The sequence below is a fragment of the Falco naumanni genome, chromosome 12, assembly GCF_017639655.2.
Source record: "Falco naumanni isolate bFalNau1 chromosome 12, bFalNau1.pat, whole genome shotgun sequence".
In the NCBI taxonomy this organism is placed as follows: Eukaryota; Metazoa; Chordata; class Aves; order Falconiformes; family Falconidae; genus Falco; species Falco naumanni.
This window is the reverse complement of record NC_054065.1, coordinates 6,376,842-6,394,554: the sequence shown is the minus strand read 5'-3', so window position 1 is coordinate 6,394,554 and position 17,713 is coordinate 6,376,842. Positions and strand designations below refer to the sequence as shown.

Here is a 17,713-nt window from a genome sequence, read left to right as displayed (position 1 = left end):
ACTTATGGAGTATTTCTTAGCGATTTATGCTGCCATCAGTCTGTACCAGACATCTGCTTTCTCCTTGAGATTGAGTATCAGCCCAGCTCACATTTATCTGGAGTACTGGCTATGCAAGCTGGCTTGACACATTAATTTAATTTGTGCTTCTCAATTCATACTCTTTCATTTACGATCAAATATTGGGAAAGGTTACAATTAATCAGAGTGCCAGAACAGAAGCTGGCAAAACTAATGATGTATTACTGTATTTTGGTTGCTCTGGAGGGGAATAATTGAGGTCCTTGTGCTACAGAAAACTATTATTAGTAAGTAAAAATTATCAAAGGAAAGAGGACCACACCCATCTCCCGTTTCCCAAGCTGTTTCTAACAGTTTTCTTAAGTGTTAAGTTCTTAAAAATGAAGCATTTGATTAACTTTCCTGGCTTTAATCAGGTTTTTTTGGCTGTGTGGCTGTGTTGGGGGAAAATATGCCTTTTCATGGGGCATTGTGGGGTTTGAGCCCTCACTGCTGCCCCCCACTCTGGGCTTTCAGATGATACTACTCGGTGTGCATGAAGGCAATTTTCAGATGTTAATAGCATGCTCATCCCTGAGGGAAAAGGGCTCTGCAGCTGCTTGCTCAGCAGAGGAACCACAGGGATTCCCTGCAGAAAAAATACAGGCTGACTGTCTTAACATGGTGTGCACTGCCTAATTGAAAATGAACTAATTGCTGGTTGTTTAAAAAGCAAATGTGTTGCTGGGCTGAAGCAGACAGTAAACACAGAGCCCCTCCTGAGGCAGTATATACAGCACTGTCATGTGCTTGAGCAGCAGCAAGGTGGGCATAAGAAATCCTTGTGTGATTCCCAGGGTGGCTCAGGTTATTCTGCTGCTGGACACAGATGATTTCCTTGAGTTAGTGGGACACAGCACCTGGCTGCTGAAATACTGTAATTAAAAAAAAAAAAAAAAAGGGTTATGTAGCTATTGTGCACAATCTTAAAAATTGAGATTTTAATGTAAAAATATCCATCTCACTTTGTTACTCTAGTTACTAACTTTATAATGTTATTTTATATTTTTATGTATGGCAGAATTGCAAACCTTTGCTCTGTCTCGGTCTGTGGGGTCATCTGGGATGGCAAGTGCTGTTGTCAGTGCGGAGTGAATGCACTGGGGACTCTGGTAGTTCTCAAGATACAAGGCAATAAAAATCAGGGAAGTTGGGAAGACTTAATCTAAAAGAATAGCTACTGAGAGGGGAAGAAGAAGGTAGCTCTGACTTTTTCATTGGGAACAGAGTCTGGTATTCTTAAGTGAGGCAGAGTTGAGGAGACTCCTCAGTCGGTGGGTTGACTGGATTCCTCTTACTTAGGATATGATAAAAGATCCAGAATATAACCTTAGGATTTTCTCCTTTTACTTCCAACTGCCTCAGGTTTCACATGCTGTTAAATGCAAAAATTTGTTATTGTGGCTCTTTACATAAATCTGGACTTGCAGCTTCTCAGTTTGTAAACAGGAGGGGCACAACCCACCAAAACCGCAGAATGGGCCAAGTGTATGAGACTGAACCAACGGAGCAACCTGCCACCTCTGAACATGACCTCAGGGGTGTGAGCTGGGCAAGGCTCACTTTTTTTTTTTAACTTTTTGTGAGAAGGATAGTGCTGGAAATCCTGCCCTAAGCACAGACATCTTCATATGAGGACCTGAATGGACTCCCCTGGCATCCAAAATGCTGCCACCCTCTTTCTCCAGGGTAGGGCTGTAGGATACTTCTTGATGGAAAAATACCTTCATTTGTGGCTGGAAGGCAGCACGATGACAATGCAGTAGCTGACAGAGTGATTTGCTTTACTGGTCCATGTTGCGGACCTTGCACAGGCAGTGTCTCGGACATGGGGAATTTTCTCCGCACGCGGAGACCTGATCTGTCACTGAAGGTCACGCGTGAAGTTCGGATCAGTCCAGGAGTCCATGGCACTGTGATGCTCAGTGAATTATTTCTGAGCATAGAAAGGAGTGAAGTGAAAAGAAGCCAAGTCTGGCATAGATTTAACAGGCAGGGTGTGCTGATTAGCATGTAATTCGATTTGTTAGGCACTACAGTAAACAGCATTAAGTGCAGAATGCAGTGATTGCTTCTGAGAGCACCCCTTCAGCATTACCTCGGTTCCTGCAGCACTTGGATGGAGCTGTGTTACGACTGTTCAGCAGGCACCAGCAGAGCTGGCAGTACTCCTGTCCTGGGCAGAAGCCTGGGTAACAAATACTGCCATTAGAAATGGGTTTGGATAGCTGTGTCTACAGAGCACAGCTCACACATTTCTCCTGCGATCCCTCACTCCTTCCCCATTCCCCAGTGGTGCAGCTGGGACCAGCACTGCTGTGGGTTACTTGGCCATTGTCAGCAGGAGAGGCGGTGCAATAGGCTGATTTTCCCCACCAGTATTGTCTTTTCCTCCAGAAAGTGCCCTGTCCATAGTTTTTTTCCGTCATGGCTTTTGGTAAAGGGAAGTCCCTTGTTTTTATCCTTGTGCCACAGTTGGAGCATGGGTTGGAGCATCTCAGCTCTGAGCTGAATGCAGACTTACCTCCTGGCTGCCCTGCTTAAGAACAGACTTACGTTTGGTGTCATGCTTATAAATTTTGTTAGCTGTAACTGAAAGACTGCCTCCTTCAAACCTCCCATTTACAAACACGGAATTAATATACTGCATTGTTTCAGCATAAGGGCAAATGTGTCGAAATACTCCATCAAAGCCATGTAATGATGAGTCCTGTTTTTTCTTACACCACCACCACCCCCCCACCCCCACCCCCCACCCCCCCGAAGATAGCTCAAGCCCACTGCCATCAATAGTAGCTGCTGTTAGGACAGGCTCCCCCAGCCCCCTTGTGTCGTATCACCTTGCAGCACGTATGTGATGTTGAAATCAGCCAGACTACTCTTTGGCAAAGCACATACAAGTAGAGGACAGACATCCTGGCTGTGCTCATCCCCACAAAAATAGCAACAAATATTAGTATGATACCTCTCATTTCCTCTTGTTCTGTGGGGGTAAGCGCAGGAGGAGCTGGACAGAGAGGTGGCATTTGCTGAGAGACCTGGCACAGTCAGGAGTACGTTGGAGGCTGTCAGGAGGAATTAAGTTCAGGATGAGTGCTCCGGCATGGGGAGGATTGGGTGAGGATGCCACACAGGCAGCTCTGCAGAGCTGCCTTGCAGCCACTTTGCTCCCTAAATGCAGGTGATGGTCCTGTTGTGTGTGGGTTTTCCAAACTAATCCCGTTAGGAAAATAGGGTTTCTTAACAACAGAGAGGATTTCTGTTTTGCACGCCGGAGAATGGATAGGTGCCTGAATGAACCTTGACTTCCTATGTTTTGTGCTCGTTAGAAATTCTGTAACGTTTGTGTTGTACACACGTTATCCAGCATCCTCGAAAGGTCCACCTCTTACTCCTAATTCAATAAACCTTGGAGAGCTTTCTCATTTATTCGCTTGTCCAGGATGTTTTCTGCTTCCACACCTGATTAAATGAGTAAATGCTTTATTTCTTGTGTCATAGCAGTAAAGCTATGGCAAAAATTAAATAAGCTCTCCTTTCTGAGGCCTGATCACCAAGCACATTAGTGGGGACTGAATTAGGGCTTTTACAGGCCAGGAACAAGAGGTCTCAGGCTTGGCTACCCCAAACCGACATCCTCGGAGAGCCAAGGAAAACAAGTAGCATCATTCTTACTCTTTGGGAGAACTCGGGGCAACAAAATTTCTTTGTGATTACTGTGTATGTTAGTTACTTAGAGGGACCGCAGTAGGGGTTGACTTTGCTTTGCAGCGGGATGGACAAACCTTGCTGGCTGATGAAGCAAAGCAACAGCACACTGTGTTTATTATTGATACCCTTCAGAGCTGGTTGATGCTCCACTCCTTTTCATAGCACCAGGCAGCTGTTAGCAGAGCTGGTGGAGAGGCAACGTGGCCCAGGAGGGCTCCTGCCCTGCTCCCACAGGGACGGGGCTGCTGTCTGCCAGGTTTCCTGGTGACCTTTCACAGGCACAGCCCCATGGGAGATGTTCTCTGGCCACCGAGATGCGTAGCATTTCTGCATTTGCCTGCGTGACTGAATCCATCCCTTGTTGTGCAAGGTGCCAGTATCCTTGTCTCTCCTGTTAGAGCTTCATGGTCAATTTCATCTGATCTAAGCCTGAGCTGCAGACAAAACGGGGCTAAGTCTGATGCACAGACCTCAAGACGCCATCCCTGTGCAAAAATGTGGCCCTGGCATCAGTTTTTAAACTAAAATATTCTCTTGAGAAAGTAAAGGTCCTGCTGCTCCAATTTCACATTTGCTTCTAGCTGCAATGGTACTGAAACAAGAGAGAGCAATGTATCAAAGAGCAATTTAAAAACAAGAAGAGTAGCGTCTTGTTGAATGACTCTGCTGTATACTTTAAAAAGGCAATATGCAGTATGCCAGCTGATGTGCTTTTATTTATCTGATGTTGTTTGGAGCTCTGGAGGACTTCAAGCATCTGACAGCTGCTTTAGGATGCAAGTCCAGTGGGAAACTGTGCAAGTACTGGCATTGATCAGATGAAGAAGTACATGTCTAGAGCTGATGGTTTAAAATGTGACTCCAATAGGTCTCATAGATTCACACCCTAGAGGGTGAATGAAATCAATCCAGTGCCATTGATCTGCAGCCGGCTCTGATTTGTGAGCCCCACGGATGAGCAGTGAATACAAGCTGCTGCTACTTGAACTGCCAGCTGCTTCTGTTCGAGCCTTGAAAACAGTCTGTGAAGAGAGACCAACCATGATGGCTTTGGGTTAGGCTGGAAAAAATAAAAAGATAGTGATGCTGGAGGTGGGAAAAGGGCCAGATACTATGGTGATCATAAGAGGTTTCAGGAGAGGAAGGTGGGGAAAATACCCACATTAACAGAGATGGAGGGAGACTGTCAAAAGGGCAGGAGATCTGGAGGGAGTTCAGAGAAGGGAAGAAAGCCAGATGGGGGCTGGAAGATGAGACTTGTGAAGAAAGGCCAACAGGGGTAAATCCACTCAATTTAAAGAAAATATGCACAAAGGAGACAATCACCTGCAAATACACAGGAGGGACTTACAAGGCAGCCAGCAATCAATTTTCAAATAATGGACCTGATCTTTAAGTAAACTCGTAAAAGGGAATGAGGGTGGAATAAATACCTGATTTATCATCCCATATTTTTTGCAACAGCAGCAACACAACTGTATTTTTTTTTTCCCCTGAGCTTCTCCTCTCCACCTCCTCAATCATGAAGTCGGGGCAGCACCTTTACAGCTGCTGTGATACAAGAGGTTTTATAGAGCTGGCAGCCTCCTTGCCCAGCTGCTATTTCAGACAGATGCTGCTCAAGGGCTTACCAAGCCGTGCTTGAAATGGTCGTGAGATCAAGGTGGAGGACTATTTTAAGACAGCAGAAAGCAGGCAGAGGACTTTTCTAGGACAGGACAGTATTTCGTGGAAAAACAACAGGACCTCTGTCAGTTTCGCTGGGACCAGGAATTTGTCCTTGCCTTACACGGCAGGTTTCTGGAGTCCTTCAGAAAGCCAGTTCTGAACTTGCGTCAATATAACCATTAGGTCCGCTTTGATGTAAGGTGTGAGCCGCCAAACGCAAGGGTTAATCCAGGTGTGAGTATATTGGCTATTTCTGGTGCCAATGAGTAGAGCAAATATCTTTATCCCTTTCAGCTTGCAGTTCATGCCTCCTTCCGCTTCGGCTCTGAAACCTCCATTGTCCCAGCTGTCTGCCCGTGCTCCCTGTGCGCCCTGCAGATCCTCCCACAGCCTTCCCCAGGCTCCTTAGGAGGGGCCAAACAGAGAGGAGGGTGGCAAACCAACACTCTCTTGTCAGGAAATTACAAAACTGAATAGTTGACAAAAAATACTTGTTGTAGAGTAAGTGCTGTAACAATTAGCTTTATCTGGCAGCCGGATCAACCCAGGTCTCTAGCAACGCACGAGCTGGGAAGGTCACAGTTCCTCCAGCAGCCTCCGGGTCCTTTCTTGCACGGTGTTGGAGGGACTCGTCTCTTCTCCCCACCACCTGCACAAAGACCGAAGGAACTAATCCTTTCTTCTGGACCTTAAAAGGAGTAGGACCCTTGCTGTAATGAATACCAACAAGTCTGCTGAGCGAGGTGCACACACACACACGCCACCTTCCCCCCAAGCATAAACCCAGGTGCTTCAGGCATGTGGCTCTCACAGCAACTCATTTCTCTCCTGAAGGGGAAGTCATGCCATGTAAATGTGATGACTGCAGCAGCTAATATGATACTGGTTTTGAGCAGGACCCTTTACGAATGCAGATGAAGGCCCTTAGGTCAGGTTGGAATTAGATCTGCGCTCACTGTCTTATTTGCGTTGTTGAAATGGCGTAGGAATAAAACCCCCGTTCTCTGCTACTAGGTGAGATGTCGATATGAATGTGATGGGGCCAGGCACTCATCTGGGGTGGACTGTTTTTTCTCAGAGATCTGGCATATAGATTTAAGATGCAGAGCTGTGTGTGCGTTTTTTCTCATGGTGTGTCGGGGTATGGCTTGCCACTTCCACTGCGTGCTGTCCTCGGAGCAAAGCCATGCTCTGCTGGCTGGTGTTCCTCAGGGCTGTGAGCTTTCACAGGACACAGCTTGGAGCGTGAGCAGATAGCAGAGAGAGGAGCAGGAAGTAGGGCCTGGGGCTTTGTCTCCTGGGAATAGAAGCATTTCCTTCTTCCATAGGGTGTTATGAGCATCTATAAATTTGAGACTGGGTTCATTTCTTAAAATTTCAGTCCCTGTGAGAGGAGGTCAGATAAGTGCTTTCCTTGCAAAGATCTCAAAGGCAGTATGTGTGGAGTGAAGTTCTTATAGCTATTTGGCTAATAACATCTACTAAAATGATCTGTGCAGCAGAGGGAATGGCTGCAGCTTGCAACAAAGCATAAAGATGTTTTTTTAAATTATTGTTTTTCTTTCCTGTTTCCCTACAATGTCTCCAGATTTTTCCACCATGTTCGGAAAGAAGAAGAAAAGGCTTGAAATTTCTGGGCCCTCTAACTTTGAGCATCGAGTTCACACTGGCTTTGACCACCGGGAGCAGAAGTTCACGGGACTGCCTCAGCAGTGGCATAGCTTGCTGGCGGACACGGCCAACAGGCCGAAGCCTATGGTGGATCCCTCATGCATCACTCCTATCCAGCTCGCGCCTATGAAGGTATCGTGCAAAGTCACTTTTGAATTTCCTAACCTACCTTTAATTGCATGTAACCTCAATGAAGGAATACCAGTAGCGGCTGTCGTGGGAGGCAGGCACAGCTGGGGAGTGTGCGACTACAGAGAGAGTGTTGGAAATCCAAATATTTAATAGTAGAGCTGCAAGGAAAAGGAGTTATATGTTTAAAACTTGTACGAATGTCCCAGAAGAGTGTGAGTCATGAGTCTTGCAGGGGCTGTGCCTTCACATTCTTGGGCTGCAGGAGAAAAAGCCACAAGTCCCGGTGGAGGCCCAAAACGATGCTCTTCTGCAGCATAAAGCTCCTTGATAATTAATTTAAGAACAGTGCTTTAGGCAAAGGCAGTTACTTTGGAGCAAGGGAGAGAGGGAAAAGTACACCAAAGGAAAAAAATTAAATTGCTTGTTCAGCCAGGCAAGGAGCTCAGGGAGGGATCTCATTGCCACCTGCTACTGCCTGGAGGGGATAACACAGGTAAAGGAGCTGAGCTTCTCACCGGGTGGTAAAATGAGGGGAAACAGCCCCAGGTTGTGGCTTGGGAGGTTCAGGCTGAACAGCTGGGGAGAAAACTTGGCTTGGAGGGTAGAGCAGCGCTGGACAGGGCACCAGTGTAGCTCTGGGATCCCCATTCTCAGGGGCTCAGGATTCTGGTAGACAGATTTGCCGTGATTTAGCAGCGTTTCTGGGATTGCACATCCTAACATCCCAGTAAATCATACCTGTGTGCTGGTGGTAGCCTATACCCCACCAGCTGTGTACTTCTTGCCGTCACGCAGCTGCAAAATCAATTCAAGATTTCATTTTCATGTGAATTTTTCTGCAGCAAGGGAAAAATCAGATAATCCCAGGAACACAGGCCCTGCATTTATATTTGATAAGTGCTCTTTGCTAAATTTATATTTACTGCCTGCTCCTGAAGGGCACTCATCACTTGCCGATCAGGACTGCTGGGTGTTGCTACAGGACAAGGAGGATAAAAGCAAAGTCTTGATTTTTTGCTGTAATAAAATATCTTACCGTATAGTAGAGGCTCAGAATAATGAGGAGAAAAAAGTAAGCAAACCTTTTCCTGCGAGGGGAGGAGAGCAACTTCGTTCTGCAGCCTTTCCTTTTCTGCAGTTTCAGAGCCTTAAATCCGTAAACTTAAAAAGTTTTAAAACATACTACCTTTCTCAGCACCATATAGGCAATACAACTGTGATTGTTGCCTGCAAATGGACATATTCGTAGCTTGCTTCAAGGGTCAAGCCTTATGTGAGTAATTGCTGCATTTTGAAGTGGAGAAAATCACTGTCAGTTGTTGCCAAGAAATTGTCAATTGCTTTTCTGTCTGTATATCAAAGGTCTACACGTGTCTGCATATCAGAGGTCTGTATATCTGTGTATACCAGGGATGTGCTTCTGACCTAAACCCTGCTGTGCCAGGAAAGGGCTGGGACCAGGAGTCAAAATGCAGCTCCCAAGCCAAGCTCATTCTTCCAGTGTAGCCTTGGGCCATGGTGGTCCTCAGTGCAGCCATGCATCCCGTGACATCTTTCCAGGATGCCTGTCTTGGGGACAGGATGCCTGCAACCTGGTACCCATCTCAGCAGCAGCCGTGGGGCTGAGCACAAACAAGCCCATCTGTGGAGGCACCAGCAGGAAGGGGTTTCTGCATAGACGGAAGATGTGAATTTGGAAGCAGATTACCCACGTTGCAGTTAATTCCATGTCACTGCTCCGAAGGTACAGTTAAATGAGGAAATGGGGTTAAGACTGAAGGATTCAGGAAATTGTGCCTTCATCCTCCGCTTACTTTCCAGATTCAGGACTCAGTTACAGCCTATTGAAGTGGGTCTCCGTAACAGTGCTAGCAAAAACAGGTTGGTTTTAACAGCAACTGAGAGGCTTTGATGGTCATCTGAGAATTTGCTTTTAACTCTATTGCAAGATACCGTTTTACTGTGTATTTGTTAAGAATTAACATGCCTTGTTTCAATGTAACTCAACTTACGGAGAGAAACTGAGTTGTGGCCACATTAAAACTAAGAATATTTAATGTTGCTAAAGTAGTTCAGCATAATAATTTAATTTAGATTCAACTTTTGTCTTTTCCAGTTGATAGTTTAATTAACGCACTTGTGAGCGCACTGAGGTGTAGCAGAAGAAGATTCTCAGTTGTGCCCTGAGTCACGGTGTTAAGTCAGACCGAGGCATTTGGCCAGAGTTGGTTCGTGCTGTGGTTTCAGGTCACACTGCAGCTCTGTAACTCCGCTGTTCTTCAGTCCTGGATTTATTCTCTGCTTAATTACTTCAGTATTGACTACCTGTATGGTGTGAGGCAGAAGTGTTCCTTTGTGACTGAAGAGTAGCAGAGCTTGTAGAGGTAGACTTTGGGGGCACAATTTCTTGTTTTTGAGACACAACTGCTATCTGCTTCTTTTGGACTTCACCCAGAACTGAAGCAGAGGAAGGGACTTCGGTAGGTTTTGCAGCTTCCCTGGTTAGCAGTGCTTGCTTGTTTCTCAGTCTGCAAAGTAGATAGGGTCTGATGGTACATAGTGTATTCCTTTGGGTAAAAAAAAAAAAAAGATGATAAATATTCTCACTGCTCCATCTGTACTCAAAGGCTGCAGCAGCAGCAATGAAGAGGCAGCGCCCTGGGCTCCCAAATATCCTGGGGGATGTCATCGCCTTGCCTCTGCGTTGGCTGGGATGAAAGGCTTGTAATGCTTTTGCATGCGGGTGGTGGTGGCTTGTCGTGGTAATATCAGTGTTAGAATCCAAACCTGAGCTGACTGTACAAATTCATTCATTTCAAGCACAAGGAGAGACAATAATGGGATTCCCCTTCGTGGTGTGGATGACCCAGATACCAGCAGAGTATTGTGTATTTCAGATGCTAAAACGAGGTAGAAAATTTCATGAAAAGTAGAAAGCGGTAGTGATCTTGATAGGTTTGGCGTGTGGAGGCAAGGCTTTTGAAAAAAGGCTGAATTTTCACTGAAAACATCTCTGTGTGAGGAGTGTGAACAGTCTGTGTCTTCTTTTATTTAAAATAGGCTCCATGAAGTCTGAGATCCTGATGCCAGGCCTCTCAGACCTCTTGGTTCAGTACTTTGTGGTTTTCCCACGTGTACCTGGAGCCTCATGGTTTGCATATTTGCCCCCAGCACACAGTATGCTTGGTTTGCCATCACTGTTACACTGCACAGGAGCTTCAGTTTGTTGCCACCCTTTGATTTTTGGAAAGCCTCAGAACTGGTAACTAAGTAAATGCGTTGTCTTCAGATAGCAAAACTCATTCTTCATGGTTTCTGCACTCTGCTCAAAATATTAGGTAAACAAACACCAGAACCCATATTTGGGGAATTTTTGCCAGAAGAGGTTGGCTTTATAAAGATGCTCCGTTAAGATGCTTGAATGTCTGATGCTGTCAGTGGGAGTGGGACAGCACTGAAGACTTGTTAAAATCCCTTCCCAATGCAGTGAGCAGCTGAGTGTTCTCACTTCTGTCAAGTTGTTGGAGGAAAAAATGCCATTTGTTTCTGAAAAACACCATTCTGGGGTTATTCTTCAGTTGTTTGTGCCGGTACATACATGAAGCCTCCATGGCTTTGGTTTTGTTGATGCTTTGGGTAGTCTCACCCATCCACATCATCAACAAGATTAAGGTGCCCAACCCGAGGATGATATGGTGGTAGGATTGTCCTTGAGTAAGGAGGGAGGTGGCTGTGAGTATTTGAGTGGGCAAATAGATAAGAGGCATCAAGAGGACTGCATCCTTCCTGCTGGGACCTCTGCATGTCCTTCTCCCCTGAGCACGTTGCAGTAAATCTAACTGTGCTCATGTGGTGGAATTTCATGTTTCCTGAACTTTCTCCCCCATTTTCTTCCCTTGAAAACACAAGGTGTAAGGGGACAAGGGCTTTCACTGCCCTGTGGTATCTGGCATACACTGAGATGAACGTTAGTACATTTTGGTGATGCAGAGGGGTCAGTGTTCAGCCAGCAAAGGAGAGTGAGATCCTCAGCTTGACATTGATGCTGTATTGTCAGCAAAATGGGAGGAGCCTTTTCTGTGCCGTGTGGGTTGAGCTGCCTTCAGAGTAGATGAAACATCATCCTTTCCGTCGCTTCACCAAAACGCCCTCAAATGCCCCACAACTGGGCTGAGATGCACATTAATTTGAGATGCACATCAGTTGTGCCATTAACCTGTGGCAGTTCATTTACCTAGTGTGTGTCACAGGGCAGAGAATTTCTGTAGGGGACAGACCACAGGGTCACTGGCTTTTCTCTCTTTCATGCTAATTTTTCAATGGCCAATGTTTTGTCTTACTAGTTTTAGTTTTTCTAACTTCTACCTCTCAAACCTTGACCCTGATCCTGGCAAGTTAACTGTAATTTTTAAAACTTCTCTAAGCTTCTACTGCTATAATTCAGCCTCTGTACCACACAGGGTGAAAATAATCAGAAAATGAGGTATTGGTAGTGGCCCTTTTAATAGCTCTGACATGAAAATCAAAGCTTCTGTTTTCTGTGCATGTTGACAGAAGGAAAAGAAGACATTTCTCTTCCCCATCGTATATGGCCTCTTGAAGTATTTCCAACAATTGAAGCCTTGTTTAAGGTGTCATTTTTTCCCTACATTTACATGCTCTCCTTGCTTAGATGAAGAACACCGAGCATTTGCACAGAGCTGTGCACAGCGGTGCTGTGGCCAGAGACCTCAAAGAGGGGAGATGAGCAAGGGTCCTTGTCTGGGCTTGAGCAGTCAGAAGTGTCCAGCGCTCAGTAGGTAACCCCAGCCCTCTCCTCCCGTGTGGAGTTGCCCAGGGGAAATGCCTGGCCAGGTAAAGGGGGACTTAGAAATAAGAGCTGTTCAAAGGCTTTGCCTGCTGCTTGGGGGCAGATGGGTAAAGCGGTGGTTGTCCTGACCTCTCTTCCTTGCCCTCCTGAATTTTTACCTCTCCCTCCTTGTCGATAGCTCCTTCTTTTTGCTTATTTCTCCCATGGTACCTCTGCAGATGGGACAGGCTGAAGTTCTTGCTTGAAGGAGGTTTGCTCCCATCCCACCAGGGTGCTGTGGACCCACGGCACTGCTCTTGCCAGGACAGGACCTGGAGGGCTGCTGACATCTCGTGGGCCTTCCTTGTAACCACATCATGAAAATTCGTGCCTAATAACCCACGTCCCCTAATTACACACGTTGCAGTCGCACATTGGGCATGATGCGTGCTCAGCCAGGAGAAGGTGGATGGGGTGTCCCCAAAAAGGGCAAGAGCCGACACCTTGCAGCATAGGAAATTTTGGGTGGAAGGAAAATATTTTGCCAGCACGTGTGGTTAGGCAGTGGGACAGCAGCCTGGGGGGACTGTGGAATCTCAGCCTTTGGAGAGGGCAAAATGTGATGGCCAGTGCCCTTAGCAGCCTGACTGGGTTTTGACGTTAGCCCTGCTCTGAGCGGGAGGTTGGACTGGGTGACCTGCAGAGGTCCCTTCCCTAAGTTCTTCTGTGATTATCTTCATCTACAAGTGATTACAGTCAGATTTGCAGTTGTCCTGTAATACAGCCCTGCTTTCGGTTTATTTTGATCACTAAACAGGAATGTGCTTGATACTACGTGGTGCCAGAAGAAGCTATGGCAACATATCTTAAGTCCAAGCCTTTTTTTCGAAGGGGTTAATGCTTCACTCTTGAGGGCTATTTGGTTTGCCACGTTTTTAAGCGAAGTACTACTGCAGTTCATCCCCAGAGCCTGCTGTGCAGCTGTAATACGAACGTGCCACCTAGTGTCCGTTACTGTGACATTTACTTGGTGTGAGAAGAACCAAGTTGCCAATTTCGTGTAATCTCACTGGAAACTTATCACTGTACAAATGAAAAATCAGCCACAGTATGAATAAATGCAGGAAGTACACAGCTCAGATTTTTTTTTTTATATAATTTACATCACTAGGCTAATACATTCTTATATGTACTACATTGTACAGAGGAAGGGTTTGGTTTTATTTCTGATCGTCTGATTTCAGGAAATTATAGGTTTTTACATAAGTCCTTTAGAAGAATATTGCTGCTGCCTGTGAAGTCGAGTTCGACAAAAGAGAAAATGCCTAAATAAAGGAATAGGCAGAATTTTTTCAGACGAGTAGTTCATTTTATGGAAAATGCAGTTTCACTGTAAAGACTGTCAGCTGGAAGGGGATTCATTTTGGAGATTAGAAATTGTTTGTTTCAGGCTTTTCTGTCAAAATATTTAAATATTTTGCTTTTAAAGATCAAAGCAGACTTGGATGTGAGGTACTCCAGGAAGCAGCCCAGAGCAGGGCTGTTAGAGCAATTTGTCTTCTGGCATTACCGTAGCAGGAGCTGCCTGTCCCTCTCCATCCATGGACCCTGAGCAGGGAGGTCAGGTGAAAACTGCCTGAGGACAAGGGAGAGGAATGCTATTGCTCCAGTAATACTAGTTTCTCCTTTCCTTGCACCCTCCTTGGGTCTTCTCCATACCCATATCCACACATATTCAGTGACATTAATACTTTTTCATGTCTGTCAAAAGTATGTTAACTGGTGCGTGTGGATTTTGTTACTACAGTGTCACTTACAACCTGGAGTCATCATGAAATGAAGCCAAGCCTGTCAGAGTTTAAGAGGCATTTGGACAATGCCCTTAATTAACATGCTTTAACTTGGTCAGCCCTGAATTCTTCAGGCAGTTGGACTAGATGATCGGTGCAAGTCCCTTCCAACTGAAATAGCCTGCTCTATTTTAAGGAAGCACTTCTTCCCATGGTGCTTTTAACTGATGCATTCTCAGTTCTTTATAATTTTGAGTTTCTGGCTTTCTGAACAGCAAAGTTCCTGATCAGCTTTTTAGCAGCAGTTCTTTCATTTTCATACCATTGCCTTTCACAATATTGAAGCATTTCATCCAGCCTGACTTGAAATTGTTTTTCTAGAGCCTTATTTTGAGAAGAAAAAACAGCACTATTGTAATTTCAGATTGACTGAAACCACAAAACATTCCTCAGTTTTTCAATTCAACTAATGAACCAGAAAAATCAATTATTCACATAATTCTTCTGACCAAGATACTTGTCCTTCATAACAAAGCTCTCAGGTTCAGCCAGGTATGTTTAAAGGGTCTGACTGCAGCTGAACTGTGAACGCCAACATCAGGGTTTACGAGCACAACCTGGCCATCCTAGAGAAACGCTAAGGTTGCCAGTAAAAAAAACTCTGCTAGCACACAGAATAAATACTGTAAGTGACAAAACAAGTTTTTCACATTCTGCCTTACTCTTACCCTTCAAATGTGCTCAGATGTCCCAGGAGTGCTGCCTGCAGAAATGTGGTTTTCAGAGGTGGTCCTAGCTAACACAGGTAGCGCTGGGCAGGGAATGATGCTTTGGTCCACATTGGACCATGTAGACAAGTTCAGCGTTGCGCTAAGGCTTTAAGTGCATAATTTTACCCCTCTCTGTTGGAGGGGTGATAACGGGTTTGCTGTCTGCAGGGTGGAGATCTAAGGAAGCTGTTGCAGAAATCCTTCGTCATCTGGGTAAGCTTTGTTCGCGCAGTAGTTGGCATAGATGTGAATTGGTCTGCTCACATGAGAAAGGAGTTAGTTTACCTGGGCCTGCAGCAATAGACAATAATATAGGTCACAGGCTTCTGGGGTAACAGTAATTTTTAGATGTTTTTTAACATGTTTTTAGATGCTGTTTGCATCAGCATTGTGAATTTAAGTAATATTAGCACTGGAGGCATCTTGTAAGGGCAAGATTTAGTTCTATTAATGAGCGCTTATGTGGGTGAGTAGAACGTCACAATATTAAGTAAAGTAAATACTATGCTAAGTAAAGATGGAAAGTAAATTTAGAGTTCACAGTCTGCATCTGCTGAGGCAGACTAGCCTGCTTTAGAGGTCAGAACCACGTTAACCTGGAGGTCTACACATAAAAGGGGCAAACTCTTGGGTGTTAGCGTTTCAGAAATTGGATCTGGTCTCCTCTGGGAATACCAGACTGGGAATACTCTCCAGGTAGCTTTGTATGAAACAACCTGACCAAGGACACTTGTAATCAGGATCTTTTTTTAACGTGGAAGTTAGTCCCTGAAGACAAATCTATAGGACACTGTTCAGTAGCTCCTCTGGCTGGCTTGCCTGCCCTGATAGATGAGCCATGCTCCCAGCTTGTGCCTGGAGGTGGAGGGCTCTGGCTCCATCACTGCTAACATGGCTGTTGTTTCCTTTTCATTCATTTAACCAGGCTTTTTGCCTCCAAAACTTTCCCTGCACCGACCTATAAGATCTCTGGGGCCAGATCGGGCTGTAAAGGAGTAGGCAGGTGGAGGGGATGCCTTGAGGCAGCTGCTGCAGCCGTAGGGGTCCTTCTGGTTTCTGTACCATGGTAGTGATCCTCCAGGGTAAAGCCTGGAAAATAAACGGTGAAGTGTAAGCTGGAAATGCTTTCCCCAGTGAACGTGTGGAAAGGCTGAATGTGTTTTACCTAGCTTCAGTCAAATAGTTCAGTGAGCTCTTGTTGGCTCAGCTGAGAAAGCTGATGGAGTAAAACATGCCAGCAGATTTCTTGCTTCCGTGGACTGGCTGAACTTCCAATAGTGCTGCAGAAGTGACTCAGGTATGAAGCTGTGTTGATGTTAGAAAAACTGCTCATTTTGTCAGTGGCCTGCAGTGGGAAGCACTAGGTGGCAGCAAGAAATCTCTGGAAGCTCATCTCCCTGCACGTCAAAAGCCGACCCAGACAGCAGAAGTAATGAGAAATCTGCTTGGGCATCCTGATGGCATTTGTTCAAGGTAGACGTTTTAGCCTGCTTCATAACAGGAGGTTATGCAGGTGGAGGGGATTTCCGTATAAAATCTGTCACGCAGCACTTGTACTCCATGTTGCTGCTGGGGCGGTGTTTGCTACTTCCATTTCCAGTTAACCCTGCAATGCCAATAATCATTCAGTAACTACACGTTCTGCATGTGACCATGATGTATTTGTTCCTAGGTCTACTAATGAATTTCTTTTGGTCTATTGTAGTCCAGAACAGAAACCGTACTGGTTATAGTACCATTAAATTATATTGCATGTCATTACCAAACAGCCAAGTTTATTCAACCCCAGCAGAGTTTAGCTCAAAGAGAGTAATAGTATCGGGGGGAAATAGTGTTGTCAAGCAGCGCGCTTACCTGTAGAGGCAAAAGCTCCAGGTGTAAATGTGTTGTTTTTTTTTTTCCTGTCTCCTGCTTTGACATGATTAGATTTGGGCTTTGGTGGCTCTCTAGGAATTTGGAAGTGCTCTGCTGATCTTTCTTTCTTGTCTTCTCCTTCGCACAGGATCCAATTACACTAGGCAAGTGCTGTGTATTACAGGGCAGCAACACTGACTTGCCCACAGGGACTTTTGAATGCCTTTTCTGTTGTCTGTGGGATGAACTGTGAGGGCTCGGGGAAAAAAAGGGCTTTTCTGATATAGGTCTTTGGAGAGAGAAAAGTGAACAAAAGAGAAGCATTTAGGATGAGCATTTCTGCTTTTTAATTGCCAAGATCAGATCCAACAGGCTTTAGCTATAAGGATGACACAGTTAAAAAAATAGCAAGAGATTGTGAGTTTTACTGAATTTCACATTTTTGTAGTCTAAACAAAACAGTATTTACTATCTGTGTCCTAGTTTGCATTTAATAATCCACACTGAGCACAGCACAAGTGAAGATCCTTACTGCTAAGGCTCACGCTTCCATGCGTGAAGTAGCACTTTCTGGGAGTGTTGGGATATATAGGTATAGAAAACTGGTTTCAGCACACTGGCTTTTATGAACAGCCCTGGGAAAATGCGGTGGGGCAGGAGACTGGGTCTGACTCAGATCTCACACTCCGTGGGAGGGAGCAGCCCCGTTTCTCTCTTAGCAGCAGCAGCTCCATGGCCCTTACCCTTCTTCCTGATTTTCTGTGTTGTCAGGGGAGGGTTGGAGGAAGGGGAGGGAGCAGCACTTTGTCAGGCAGATTAATTTATTAAATTTGTCAGGGCCGATCTGCTGCTGGGGACAGAGTGCGCTTGGTGGCGACGTAGCCCAGCAAATCGAATCAAATCGAGATTACCCTAGAAATGTTTCAGCAGTTTCTTGTAAATGACATATACTGCGGTGCTGTGCTGGGCATTGCCCCCTGCAAGTTACTCTGTTGTGGAGCATCCTCTGAAATCTTTTGCCTCGGTTTGTTGCTGTCAAGAAGGTGTTTGACTTGCACTTCTCATTTATGAGAGTAATTAAAGCATCAGCTCAGGTAGCTCCTCATGTCTTTCTGTAAATTTGACCTAACCATTAGATGTCTGCACGGGGACGCTGCTCTGTGTCCGTGTTTGCAGGTGAAAATCGCTCAGCGGGAGTTAGCACCACTGAGGGCATTCCTATTGCCGCACTTCCCATTTAATAGCTGTGCTTGAAAAGGAGAACTAAA

At 45.5% G+C, this 17,713-nt stretch overlaps 1 protein-coding gene across 3 annotated transcripts in view; it reads left to right on the top strand.

Annotated features, from left to right (window-relative positions):
• The window catches only part of PAK5 (p21 (RAC1) activated kinase 5), a 96,245-nt gene that overhangs the window by 43,357 nt on the left and 35,175 nt on the right, over positions 1-17,713 (top strand). For all 3 annotated transcript variants that reach the window (XM_040612079.1, XM_040612078.1, XM_040612076.1), the window contains one exon: positions 7,028-7,242. In XM_040612079.1, coding sequence (XP_040468013.1) covers positions 7,039-7,242 — 204 coding nt within the window. In that variant the 5' untranslated portion in view covers positions 7,028-7,038. The remainder of the gene's footprint in view (positions 1-7,027; positions 7,243-17,713) is intronic.